Source organism: Anolis carolinensis, unplaced genomic scaffold (genome assembly GCF_035594765.1).
Source record: "Anolis carolinensis isolate JA03-04 unplaced genomic scaffold, rAnoCar3.1.pri scaffold_10, whole genome shotgun sequence".
Taxonomy (NCBI): domain Eukaryota; kingdom Metazoa; phylum Chordata; class Lepidosauria; order Squamata; family Dactyloidae; genus Anolis; species Anolis carolinensis.
Genome location: NW_026943821.1, coordinates 17338079 through 17350504, shown reverse-complemented (window position 1 = coordinate 17350504; position 12426 = coordinate 17338079). Strand labels below are relative to the sequence as shown.

The 12426-nt window shown below is 41.8% G+C and overlaps 1 protein-coding gene across 3 annotated transcripts; it reads right to left on the bottom strand.

The window, feature by feature from the left end:
* Window positions 1–3987: 3987 nt before the first annotated feature.
* On the bottom strand, window positions 3988–12351 carry lin37 (lin-37 DREAM MuvB core complex component). Of its 3 annotated transcripts, none has more exons than XM_008117078.3 (10): window positions 12227–12351; window positions 10026–10080; window positions 9514–9589; window positions 9159–9209; window positions 7165–7194; window positions 6535–6620; window positions 6220–6386; window positions 5389–5538; window positions 4646–4719; window positions 3988–4211 (listed from the first exon to the last, which is right to left on the bottom strand). In XM_008117078.3, the coding sequence occupies exons 2-10, from the start codon at window positions 10057–10059 to the stop codon at window positions 4130–4132; spliced, it is 750 nt and encodes a 249-aa protein (XP_008115285.2). In that variant the 5' UTR covers window positions 10060–10080; window positions 12227–12351; the 3' UTR covers window positions 3988–4129. The 3 variants fall into 3 exon arrangements, 2 of the variants coding, with proteins under 2 accessions (XP_008115285.2, XP_003225014.2); XM_003224966.3 differs by having other exon boundaries at window positions 12140–12335; XR_010000788.1 differs by having other exon boundaries at window positions 4169–4211; window positions 5315–5538; window positions 12140–12335.
* Between the last annotated feature and the right edge of the window lie 75 nt (window positions 12352–12426).

Below are 12426 nucleotides of genomic sequence, written 5' to 3'. Positions count from 1 at the left end.
CAAGGGATGCCCAGATGTTTGATGTTTTACCATCCTGTAGGAGGCTTTTCTCATGTCCCTGTATGGGAAGCTGGAGCTGACAGATAGGAGCTCATCCCGCCCCTGGATTTGAACTGCTGACCACCAGGGGCTCCGTTACTTCTGATTAACTTAAATAAGTGAATACAGTATACAAAGTTTTAATGAAATGTTGTTTTGGATGCATAATCGAATCCGGGGAGCGAGGTGAGCTCCCATCTGTTAGCTCCATTTTCCCATGCGGGGACACGAGAGAAGACTCCCACAGGATGGTAACACATCCGGGCGCCCCCTGGGTAATGTCCTTGTAGACAGCCAATTCTCACACTAGAAATGACTTGGTTTCTCAAGTTGCTCCTGACACAAAAAAACCCCCTGATGCTTCATATGTGGAAGACACTGCTGGAGAAAAGGAAAATATTAAGACACACCCTCAGTTTGCAAGACCTGAGCCGAGATAACAAGCTCATGGAATGTCCCCTTCATATGATCAACATAGTTTGAAGCTCACTTTGCATCATATTACATTACCTTAGGTCAAATATAGTATGTTAAACAATATTTCTGACACCTCTGGTGGAAGTAGTTAAGTCTCATTGTTCATTTCTTTCCCATATGGGTTGTGGCTCGAGGGTGTAGCTAGATTACTTGTCCTGACCAGAGAGAGACAGAGTTTTACATAAAACTAAAGCACATGCTACATGTATGTATTAGCAAGAAATATATTAGAAACTTTGCAGAGGATAACATCACTCTTAACTGGAATTGCACCCACGCATTGGATCAAAACTTGAAACTTTGAGCTTCTTTGGACTGAGTGTGTCTAACGTTGCATTTTCATTTCAATTTACAGCCATGGGAACTTTCAACAACGTTGCAATCTTATCCACTTATTCAAATTCTATTTACAGGCACTATAGTATTGTCACTATAACAGCTGTCATTCTAACCTGAAGTTATAATTTGAAAACTGGTTTTGCTTGAAGGATTAACTTCACGATCCTCTCATGCCTCGTTATATTTACTCTTTGCCACTTGCTTCTACATGTTCTACCATATCGTGTATAAATCGCTGCCAGTGCTAGTCATAGCAGGAAAAGGCATTTTTTTAAAATTTAAACTGGGGTGAGTAATATTTTTCCTACAGACATTTTGGACCACAATCCCTTTTTATTGCTGTAGTGGCTGGACGTGAATGGTAGTCCCAAACATCCCCATCCCTGCCATTTAGCACCTCAGGCTTTGTGAGCAAGACTATGCATATTCCGAAGAGACCAGGCCCCTTCTGACCTTGGAAGCTAAGCAGGGTCAGTTCTGGTTAGTATTTGGATGGGAGACTGTGAATGCACCCCAGGTTTATAGGCTCTATTTCAGAGGAGGGAACCTACAAAACCACCTCTGAGTATTCTATGGGGTTGCTATGAGCGGACAGGTGACTTGAGTGCACAAACATGCACTTTATAAGCAACTTCTACATCATGAAATCATGCAGGTATACAATTTGGTACCCTCATCATCTCTGTCAGGAGGCAGCAGATGGATGGAAATGGGGTGCATGAGTAATACTGTGTATGTAAGCATTCTGTATTTGGGAACTGGGAGTTGGAAAGTTAAGATTGTTTGCAGGGAAAGAGAAAAGTGCATTCTAGGGTTTGATCCTTGCACTGGATTTTTTCCAGCTCCAATCTATTGAAAGAAAATGCAGCCTTTCTAATTAAAATAATGGCCATGATCTAGGGAATAAAGGGAGGAGCCCTTGAGCTAACCCAAGGGTCATGCCGCAACTAGTTAAGACACATAAAGCACTCATGGCAATGAAAAGGTGAAGAAGGACGTATTATTTGAGTTGTTGTTAGTACTTGTCCGCATACAATATAATGAATGTCAGTGTAGGGAGTAAGACAAAACCCAACTGGTCCCTAACCAAATGAAAACGTGGAAACTACTGTATTCTTCACTTTTAAGGATTCACTTACTGCACAGTAAGTGGTAGGTGTACATATACCCATTTACCTATACATACAAAGTATCACCAACTTGGAAGGGACCAATAGGCTCATCTAGTCCAATTCTTCACCATACAGGAATATACAGTAAAAGTATTCCCAAGAGATGGCCATTTAATCTCAAAGAGAGGAAACTTCACCCGCCAATGCAGTCAAAACAGCTCTTATAGTAAAGAAATTGTTCCTAATATTTGGAGTGAATCTCTTTCCTTCTCATTGGAACCCACTGGTTCATATCAGTCTCTGGAATAGTAGGAAGCGAGCTTGCTCTGTCTTCAATGTGGATATCCTTTCAAATATTTAAGGATGGCTATCATGCTACTTTACAGCCTTCTCCCAGCCAAACATACTCAGCTTTCCGAGCTTTTCCTCATGATGTAGCTTCTATCTTGGTGGCCTTTCTATGGACATTTTCCAAGTCCAATTGAACTCAGTAAAATGTTGGTTTGGAAAGGGGGGGGGGGGGGGTCAGTGAGGTAGCCACTTGCAGAATATGCACTTATATATAAGGCTGTTATTTGTAAACCTAATTCTGAGATGCTTTGTAAAACATCCAAGTAGTTTACTTGAACCTGAATGTTGAAAAACAAGTCATGCACAGCCATTCAGTCAAAATCCAGTTATGGCATATTGTTGCTTTGCCTCAAAGTTAGAACATCAAAAATCCTGGAAGAGGAAACAATGTAAAAAGCCCTGGGGGTTAGGAAATTGATATTTATCCTGTATCTCAAGAAGTGATTAAGGTATGGTTTAAGAATAAAGGTTGGAAAAGTGTCCATGCTGCTTGAAGGAGTCTAGAAGTGATAGCCCAAAAAAGGTAACTTCAAATTCTGCTTAAGAGACAGTGAATGTGACTAATGTATCAGCCATACTGGGTCATGCTGCCCCAGTTTTTATGCCTGAAGCAGGGGAGTAGCTGTTCAGTTTCTGCAGAAATTCTCTCTGCTTTTAATAAAGAGAGTAGCCTGATGGAAGAGCTCAAGTGTTGTATTGTAGAAGGCTTTGGCTTTAGCCAGAGTTGAAATATTTGCTCAGTCACGGAGCTTGTTGGCTCTTGGCCTGACATCAGAGAGTAAACTGAGACTCCCCTGGAAGCCAGCCGGAGCTCTTTGCAGCTAAGACAGGACACACAGTTGACTCAAGTCTATAGATAGCTATACAGAGAGATAGGTCCCTCTGTCAAGGTTTGTCATGTTGTAAATTAAGACCGGGTTGTTGTGGGGATTATGGCCAGTTCACTTTCTAAATATATTCCACTGATTTCTAACAGCTGGCATCAAAACCAGGTAAGGCTGTTTGAATGAGCAATAAAACTCATCTTGGGGTGTTGTGTGGTTTCCGGACTGTGTGGCTGTGTTCTAGCAGCATTTTCCCCTGACGTTTCACTTGCATTCTGTGGCTGGCATCTTCAGGGATTTTCCCAATGTGGTCAGTGGTTCCCTTGGTATATGGTAAGCACACTTTCCCTCTAGGGAACCACTGACCACATAGGGAAGCTGATGAAGAAACATAACCTATGAACTATCTACAGACCCACTAAGATTCATCAAATGCTATGTTCAGTAAAGAAGAGGGATCCTTCTAACTCAGTGGTTCTCAACCTGAGGTTCCGATGTTTTTGGCCTACAACTCCCAGAAATCTCAGCCAGTTTACCAACTGTTAGGATTTCTGGGAGTTCCGGAACCGATTTCTGCCCGGGGAATCCTTTGTTGGGCGGTGTTAGCTGGCCCTGATTGTTTCATGTCTGGAATTGCCCTGTTTTCAGAGTGTTGTTCTTTATTTACTGTCCTGATTTTAGAGTTTTTTAAATACTTGTAGCCAGATTTTGTTCATTTTCATGGCTTCCTCCTTTTTGTTGAAATTGTCCACATGCTTGTGGATTGCAATGGCTTCTCTGTGTAGTCTGACATAGTGGTTGTCCACAAGCATCATTAGCTGAGGTATATTTCTACATACACTGCCTCACATTCTCCAAATATTTATTGCTACACAAAATCAGGAGGAAATACAAATCCACAAAACAAAATGGATTCCCAGGATCACAAGCCCCAAACGACAATGGCCATAAGAGGAATACAGCTGTGTGTAAAAGCAGCCTTGGGTCTCACTGCCGCTCATACATCTCCTTCAAGATCTTCATACTCTCTGCATATCGCAACTGGTTTTTGTGTGAGGCCTCTTTCCACCTGTGAAAGGGGCAGGGGACAAGTCAATTGGAGTTCATATTATGTTTGCATTATGCTTCCTCCATCCTAGATATGGACAACGACTCCCATCTGCCCAAATTAGCGTGGCCAGTGGTAAAGGACCATGGAAGCTATAATTCAAACAATCTAACCAACCACAAAACTCAGACCTCTGCTTTAAAACTATATTTTAAGGTTTTGAATTCACTTGGAATTTCCTAGTAAATTATAAGACTCTTCTGGTGCAAAAGTGAGTTGTGATGTTTTCAGATGTCTCACACTGTTGTATATTGGTCACATTTCGAACTAGTGTCCGTCATGACATAATATAGTGCAAAACATCTGGAGGGCCCAAGATTCCCCACCCTTTTCAACTGCCTCCATCGTGCGTTTTGTAAACTTCTCCACCTGCCTTTGACCCACAGGCCTCCTACCTCTGTCGGATCTTCTTCCACCGGTCCATGTTCTTGTAGATGAGGCTGGACATTGACGGTACTGTGTCGGAAGCCTGGGGGAAGGCCATGTGGGGGAAAAGACAAGACATCAGCATTTTGCTCATACTAAAGCCGCTCAGGGTTTTAAATAAAGGAATTCTTGACAAGCAGAATCAGCAAATCACATCATTCACTCTCCAAAGTACACGATGAGCAACAAAACCCTGGAATTTCCATGGTATATGCTGGTTTACTGAGGGCTCAACTGATGGCTGGAAATCCCAGTCCAACTCAACCCAGCATTGTGGCAAAATACACCCAAACTAAGATTAAAAAAGAAACAAATGCCTTCTCTGCACTTCATACAATGACTTTGCTCCTCACTATATTTTAGTTCTCACCTCTCATTACTATGCTCAGGGTATTCATCCTAAAAATTGGCTGTAATTGAACTATCAAAAAATCATAACTAGTTTGATACATAAACCACTGAAAAGTAATGGAAAACAGAAAAGACAGCGTTTTATACATGGCCAATTCCCCATATGTAAGTTTTCCAAGGACTTCATAATCTGAAGCTACTGCCTTATGTTGCTCATTGACAAGGTCATGCACGGGGAGAATGTAAACAGTGGGAAATCTCTGGCCTTGACACAGCTTTTAACATGCCTTCCATTTGACACTGGAGACTGCCCATATTACTTTTCTCCCTCTTCTGTTCCCAAGCTTTCAGGTGTTCTGACCATGTCAATAACCGGTTTTGTCTCCTCTTCAGGCTCCAGTGGGGATGGGATACGTAGGTTCACCGGCTCGCCCATGGCATTTGCCTGGCAGGCAGTTGGAGACGGCATCTTAAAAACATCTTGGATCTTTCCATTCAGACCCTCAGTTCCCTGGGATTAAAGACCATGGAGAGAAAAGACACAATTGCAATTACTACACAGTTGCCATATTGACATACTACCAATACACTGTTCAATGTTCCTCCTATCTTCTCTTCTAGTTCTTTACATGTCTTTTATCTAATTTTAACTATTGCCATATAAATCTAAAAATTAAATTCCATTTGTTAGCAAATTAATATTATATAAGTGAGAATTTACTAAGTTACATTGTGTGTGTGTGTGTGTATATATATATAGTTTTGAAATATCTAAATGCCGTAACAAAACTCGCAAGCATTTCTATTCTAGTTAAAGAGTACCAACAAGTCAATTATCTAAAGTCTCTAAAATCTCTTGAATGTAAAGTATATAAATAGTACAAAATTACATAGATTGGGCTCAGATAGACTTAATAGGGTCTTTTAAACAATTGATGTTAAAGCTCAGTTCCACAGAAATAAAAAGAATGTACTGCCTTCAAAGCCTGTTGTAAGTAGGGTTGCCAAAGTAATGGCTATATAGAAGAGAGAATTGCAGCACATAATTTCACTGTTGTTTGTTATCAACTTGTGTGACAGGCCCTCTCTAGCTTTCAATCTGGCAACCAAGATGGATTTTAGGACTGAGAGAGCACTCTAATTGACTGTATGAAGTCCCTTTTTCCAGATGCAGTGCCACTTGATACAGTACCTCCTCATCCTCAGGAAGGCTGGCTATTTGAGGGCTAGGAGATCGTTCCTGCTCCCGCACGGTGGGGCTATTCTTCATCCAGGCCCGACAGATGGGGTACAGGGGAGTATTCTCAGAGAACTGTGCCAGGTCTACACTTCTGTCGAACAGCTTGATTACATAAGTGTCTGCAGGAGACAAGCATTTCAGATACATATTGTTAAGAGAGTCAGTCCTTTCGATGCTGATTGTTGCTTTTCACGGAAACCAGTAGAAAGCTCACAAGATCAGATCTTTGGCCCAAAGCAAAAAAAGGCATCCAGCATTTTTACTCACTCTGTTTTTGCTGCCCACTTTCAGTGAGACCATCATCTGTTTCCTTCCTCTTCTTGCGACGGTGGTGGGAAAACCGTGCGGAGGGCCTGAGTTCAAAAAAAGATTATTTGAAAAGTGAGTAAGTGGTTGGTGAGACATTTTCTGACATTTTGTCCTCCAGATATTTTGGGCTTCCTAGAATCACTGGCCATGTTGGTTGGAATGTCTGAGAGTTATGGCTCAAAGTATGCAGAAGAACCTTTGGATTAGATGACCTGATCAGTCAGGTCTAACGCTCCATGAATCCCTGCATAGACTGAAAAAGGTCAGGAGGCCATGAAAAGACAACACAGCAGGTGGCCATGCTTTGAAGAACAAGCTACATGATGGAGATCCAGAAGGTGGATGAAGGGTTTACCCATCTAAGGACCTGCACAGTAGTTCTTCAACAGCTACATATGGATTGAAATTTTGGGTGAAATTTTGCAAGCTGAAATTCATGCGCATGTACTATTCTCTCTCTTGCACACAACACATACATATGTCTGCATATCCCATGAATGGCTGGGAGCAGAATGGGAAAATGTTTACATCTTAAGTTTCCTGCACAAGAGTCACCAGTAGGTAGAGAAGATGCAGTGAAAACCATACCTCTTTCCTGTGGCAGTAGGAGAAGAGTCCCTGCAACCACAAAGCAAGAGAAGTTAGAAAGGGTTCAGAGAAGAAAACTGTGGTTGTAATGATCAGCTTAGGCAAGCTTGACAAAAAAAGGGAGGAAGTCTATTCCCAACCTATTTTTATTGTATGCCTTGACTGTCCAATGTGGCCCGTCCCAGACTGTACGGTCAGTTGTAAGGAACCTAGTTGTCCATCCAAACCTATACTGGTAGGTCAGGATAAAGAATATGGCACCACTCTATGTCCAAAGAAGTACCATCAAGCATATGCCTTTGCCCATATTTTAAGTTCAAAAATAATCAAATATGGCAGGATCAAGATGTTTTGCTGTCTAAGGCAAAGCACAAGATGGCACTCTTTCCTCTACTTCAAACAGAAAAACGGATTGGAGGGTGCGCTAAGTTGTACTTTAGTACTAGTCTTAGAAACACATCCACTACATGCAAGAGCAGCAAACCATTTAGGGGAATAAGACAGGCCATATGGTACATATAGTTCTGTCTATGTGACCCCAGGTATACAGGTATATAAAATAAGCATAAAAATCAAATATGTACTGATAATGACTCAGAATTAACAAGGCTTGCTAAACAGGCTGATTTTGTTTTTGTGGAGCACAGCTGAAGTGTGTTCTGCAGACTCTGTTGTAAACACTGCATGTTATTGCTAACAAATTTGTGTAAATGGGTGGCATTCAAAAACTTTTTACTGATGCCAATTCTTGTGTGACACTAACACTGAATTAAGGGGGCCGCATTTGGGGTCAGGACCCACAGTTTAAGAAGCAGTGTTATAAACTTAGGGAGAAATGAATTTGGTTTCTGTTTCCTGAGGGAATTGTCTAAGGCTGCTTGCAGCTCGGGCACAGTAAGCAGACAGTGTGTATAGTCATCACCATTTTGTCTGGTGCAGGACATTCCAGAGGCAGCTCTTGGGAATCTCTGTGGAACAGAATGTTATAGTAAATCCTCGTGGGCAACTGGGGTGGATGCAGGGTGAATTTTTTGTCTTTGAGGTGTAATTTGTACCCCAAAAGCTCAAAACACATACACAAACTAGAGGCTTTAAAAATGAATTTTTGATATGTTACGCAAGATAAGTGGTCTCAAAGCTTATGCTAAAAGATGATCCTGGAAATGTCCATGAAGTCCATTTTATCTTATGGTCCAGGACTCTGAAGAGACCAAAGCAATGCAAAAAAAAAAAACAAAAACAAACAAACAAACAAAAAAACCACAAAAAACCCCGAAACAAAACAAATAAAAGCAAAACTACTGAACTATGGTCCGAGAGTCTCAGATTCTAAACCCTACTCAGCCATGCAAGTAATTAGAAGTCTATGACATGTGCCCGTGTCTCCTTTTGGATGAGGGCCAGGAAACTATTTTCTAATCCTTTGTGTTCCCTCCAAAACAGCCCTGGCTGAAGATTTCAAATAACTTTCCCTGAACTGGAAATCCCTGGATGCCACAGAATGGAACCATGGCAAACAAAGTGCTATTATAGTGCTATAAATTACACAGGGAGAAAGCTGTACAGCCCTGGGAAGGTCTCCTGTGGTTTATTGGAAAGGAAGCAATTCAGACAATCAAGATGGGATTTCAGCTTCCAGGAGAAGGAAAAAAAAAGGCAGAATGCATAATTTATCAGTACACTCATATTTCTTCCTCTTTCGAGTCTTTCCATAATCGTAATTGCCTTCCTCGCCTCCTTACAAGTAAGCAGTGGGCTGAACAGCTGCTGGTACAGGGTAGGCAGACAGAACTGCACAAATAGAGGATTATGCTCCCCCTAGTCACTGTACGATCTTGGGTTGTAAACTTGGGCTAGTAAGTTATTTGCATCCTGAGATGTTCTTACTAGGACAAAATAGCTAATTGAGATGGGTATTCCTACTGAAAGATGGTACATAAATGGGAACTAGTGAAATCAATAACAGTTTGTGAAAAACTATATAGGCTCCTTACTTGCAGAGGACATCCGATGCTGTCTTCCCAGAATCCTCTTCCATTTGTTCCCTGAAGAAACAAATTAAAGAGAAAAAGGAGGCTTATTTAATTTGGTTTCCCACTTAAGAGCTTGCCAATACTGTCCTTTGTGTACTTTAATAGAGAAGAATTATATCCACTTCCAACCCCGTATCACTTTAGTCCTGTCCAGTCCCTTTAACTCTCATCTTGCTGGAACACAGCCAACAAGACACATTCAAACTTGGCCCTAGACTGAAAATAGCTGCCTTTATCCCTATCTATGCCAGAGCCTTCATAACTGAAGGTATCAAGGTCATTCTAAGGGTTCATCTTGCAGGCTACCAATACACACCGGTCAACATCGGTCTTCTCCAGCAGGCACTGCAGCACAGCATCAAGGCGGGTTCGAGCATTGGCGGTCTCCAGATCTGGAGTAGGACCACAAAATAGAGTTTTATTCTTCAGAAAATATGTTTTCATACTTTCTCTTTGGATGACTCTTTCAAGTCATGACTTCCCAAATCAAAATTATCACACTGACTTCCCAAAAACAACCTCTTTCCTGTTACATTGTGTAGGAGTACAGTTGGAGGTGGATGACTTATGCAACACTTGCCCAAAGCAATGAGCATGAATGCTATATCTTTTCAAAAAGGGGAAAAAAGGGACTGGGCAGCAATGACATTTTGTTTTGTGACATGCTGTGGGCCTCTACCAGAGATTCCTTGCTCCTGGCTGGGAGGATTAAATGGCACTCCTGGGGGCCCAACAACTTCCTTCTGTTGCCACTGTAAAAAAAAAAAGATTATCGTGACAATGACTGGCTTTTGCTATTCTTAGCAACATGCTTCCAAGGCAGCCTACCTGGCTTTTCTGTTTTCACCTTTGTAGGCAGCATGTTTATCAAATATTCTGTTCCCTGAAAGAGAAAAACAACACTGCTATGGCACTTCTCATCTGGGACAGACTGAGTGCTTGAAGACAAGTAGACATTTAAAAGACGTTATGTGACAAACTGCATGGGTTAATCATGTTTTTGTAGAATCAGGAAAATTTTAGTCTTACACATGCTATTCTTCAGAATACTCATGTGAAAGTTATACGAAACAGAAAGACAAGGGGCAAACCTACACTGAAACTGCTATCCTGGTACTAATCTGATGTGGCGCATACCAAATGGGTACACAAGCATCCCCTGGTCACTGCGGAGGCAGGAGAGAGTCCCAATTGCCCAATGATAGCAAACAAAGTTTGGCATCACTGGACAGCCACCTTTACTGCCCCCCATCATCCTCTGTATTGTGGTGGTTTCTGGCCGCAACATAAAATCATGGTGTTGGAAGAGACCACATGGGCAACATAAAATCATAGTGTTGGAAGAGACCACATGGGCAATCTAGTCCAACCCCTTGCCATGCTGGAAAAGCACAATCAAAGTATCTCAGACAAGAGTTCTTTCTCCCACCCTGGACTTCCCCCAGATATATAAACTTGCTTAGTTTCCAACAGACCTCACAACCTCTGAGGATGCCTGCTATAGATGTGGCTGAAACGTCAGAAGATAATGCTTCTGGAACATGGCCATAAGTAAAGTAAAGGTTTCCCCTGATGTCTAGTTGTGTCCGACTTGGGGGTTGGTGCTCATCTCCTTTTCTAAGTCTGTAGACACCTCCAAGGTCATGTGGCTGGCATGACTGCAAGGAGTGCTGCTACCTTCCTGCTGAAGCGATACCTACTGTTGTCTTATATTAATTTTTGCTCCCAAAGATACTCTAGGTCTTATTTTCAGGGGATGTCTTATTTTTTCATGAAGAAGAATTCACATTTATTGTTGAACAAAAAAATGAAGGTTTATTATATACTGTACAGCATAATCAGACAAACTGTGTATCCTATCAAGAATTTCTTGTTACTACCAATATTTCTATGTACAACACTTTATGGTACGTACATTTACCGATCCTGCATGCTCTGGTGTCGTGTTCGGCGGGCATGCTTCCAAACAAAAACTTTGATAGGTTTTACTTTCGGGGGAAGCCTTATATTTAGCAATTCAGCAAAACCTCTACTAGGTTTTATTATCTGGGGATGTCTTATTTTAGGGGAAACAGGGTATTGATCTATTCACATTTGTATGTTTTCGAATTGGCAAAAACTGGGGCTAACAGCGAGCACTCAACCTGCTCCCCAAATTCAAACCAGCAACTTTTCATTCAACAGCTCAACGGTTTAACCCATGGCGTCACAGTGGGCTCCATGGCAATACAGCCCAGAAAACTCACAGCTAACCATTGATTCTGGCCATGAAAGCTTTCGACAGCACAATTCAACATAGTTTGTGGAAGCTGCAGAAATGAAGTTGCTGGAATATGGCAACTACAGTAGAGTCTCACTTATCCAAGCTAAACGGGCTGGCAGAAGCTTGGATAAGCGAATATCTTGGATAATAAGGAGGGATTAAGGAAAAGCCTATTAAACATCAAATTAGGTTATGATTTTACAAATTAAGCACCAAAACATGTTATACAACCAATTTGACAGAAAAAGTAGTTCAATATGCAGTAATGTTATGTTGTAATTACTGTATTTACGAATTTAGCACCAAAATATCATGATATATTGAAAACATTGACTACAAAAATGGCTTGGATTATCCAGAGGCTTGGATAAGCGAGGCTTGGATAAGTGAGACTCTACTGTACTTTCAAAGTAAGTACTGCAGGAAATAACACTTTCAAACCAGGAACAGATTTTTTTTCCAAATTTTGTTACCTATAATGATGATTAATTATTCCCTTTTCTGTAGGATGTCTGCATAACATCTGACGTTCCCGTCTCTATAACTCAGGCATGGGCCAACTTTGGCCCTCAGGCTGTGAGGAATGATGGGAGTTGAAGTCCAAAACAACTGGAGGGCCAAAGTTGACACATGCCTGGTCTACTTCATCAGAAACAAGGGATCACGCGCGCTTTCTTACGTTTCGAGGCCTTTTGGGTTGTCAGGAAAAGGCAGCCGAGGCGCTGCCTGCAACGGATCCCGGGCGGCGTTTTCCCGGTACTCTTACCGCTTCCTTTTGCTCCCTTCGGGTGTTTACACGAAGCAGAAAAACCGCCTCCGGAGCACTGCATGCCGGGAACTGTAGGCCCAAGCAAAACGGCGGAAGTGGCGGCACAGCAACAGCGGAAAAGCCGGAAGTGAACGCATCCGGAAGTTGCAGCTGCTGAAATCAGCTGCAGGCTTTCAGGTTCCCCGCAACAATAGTTG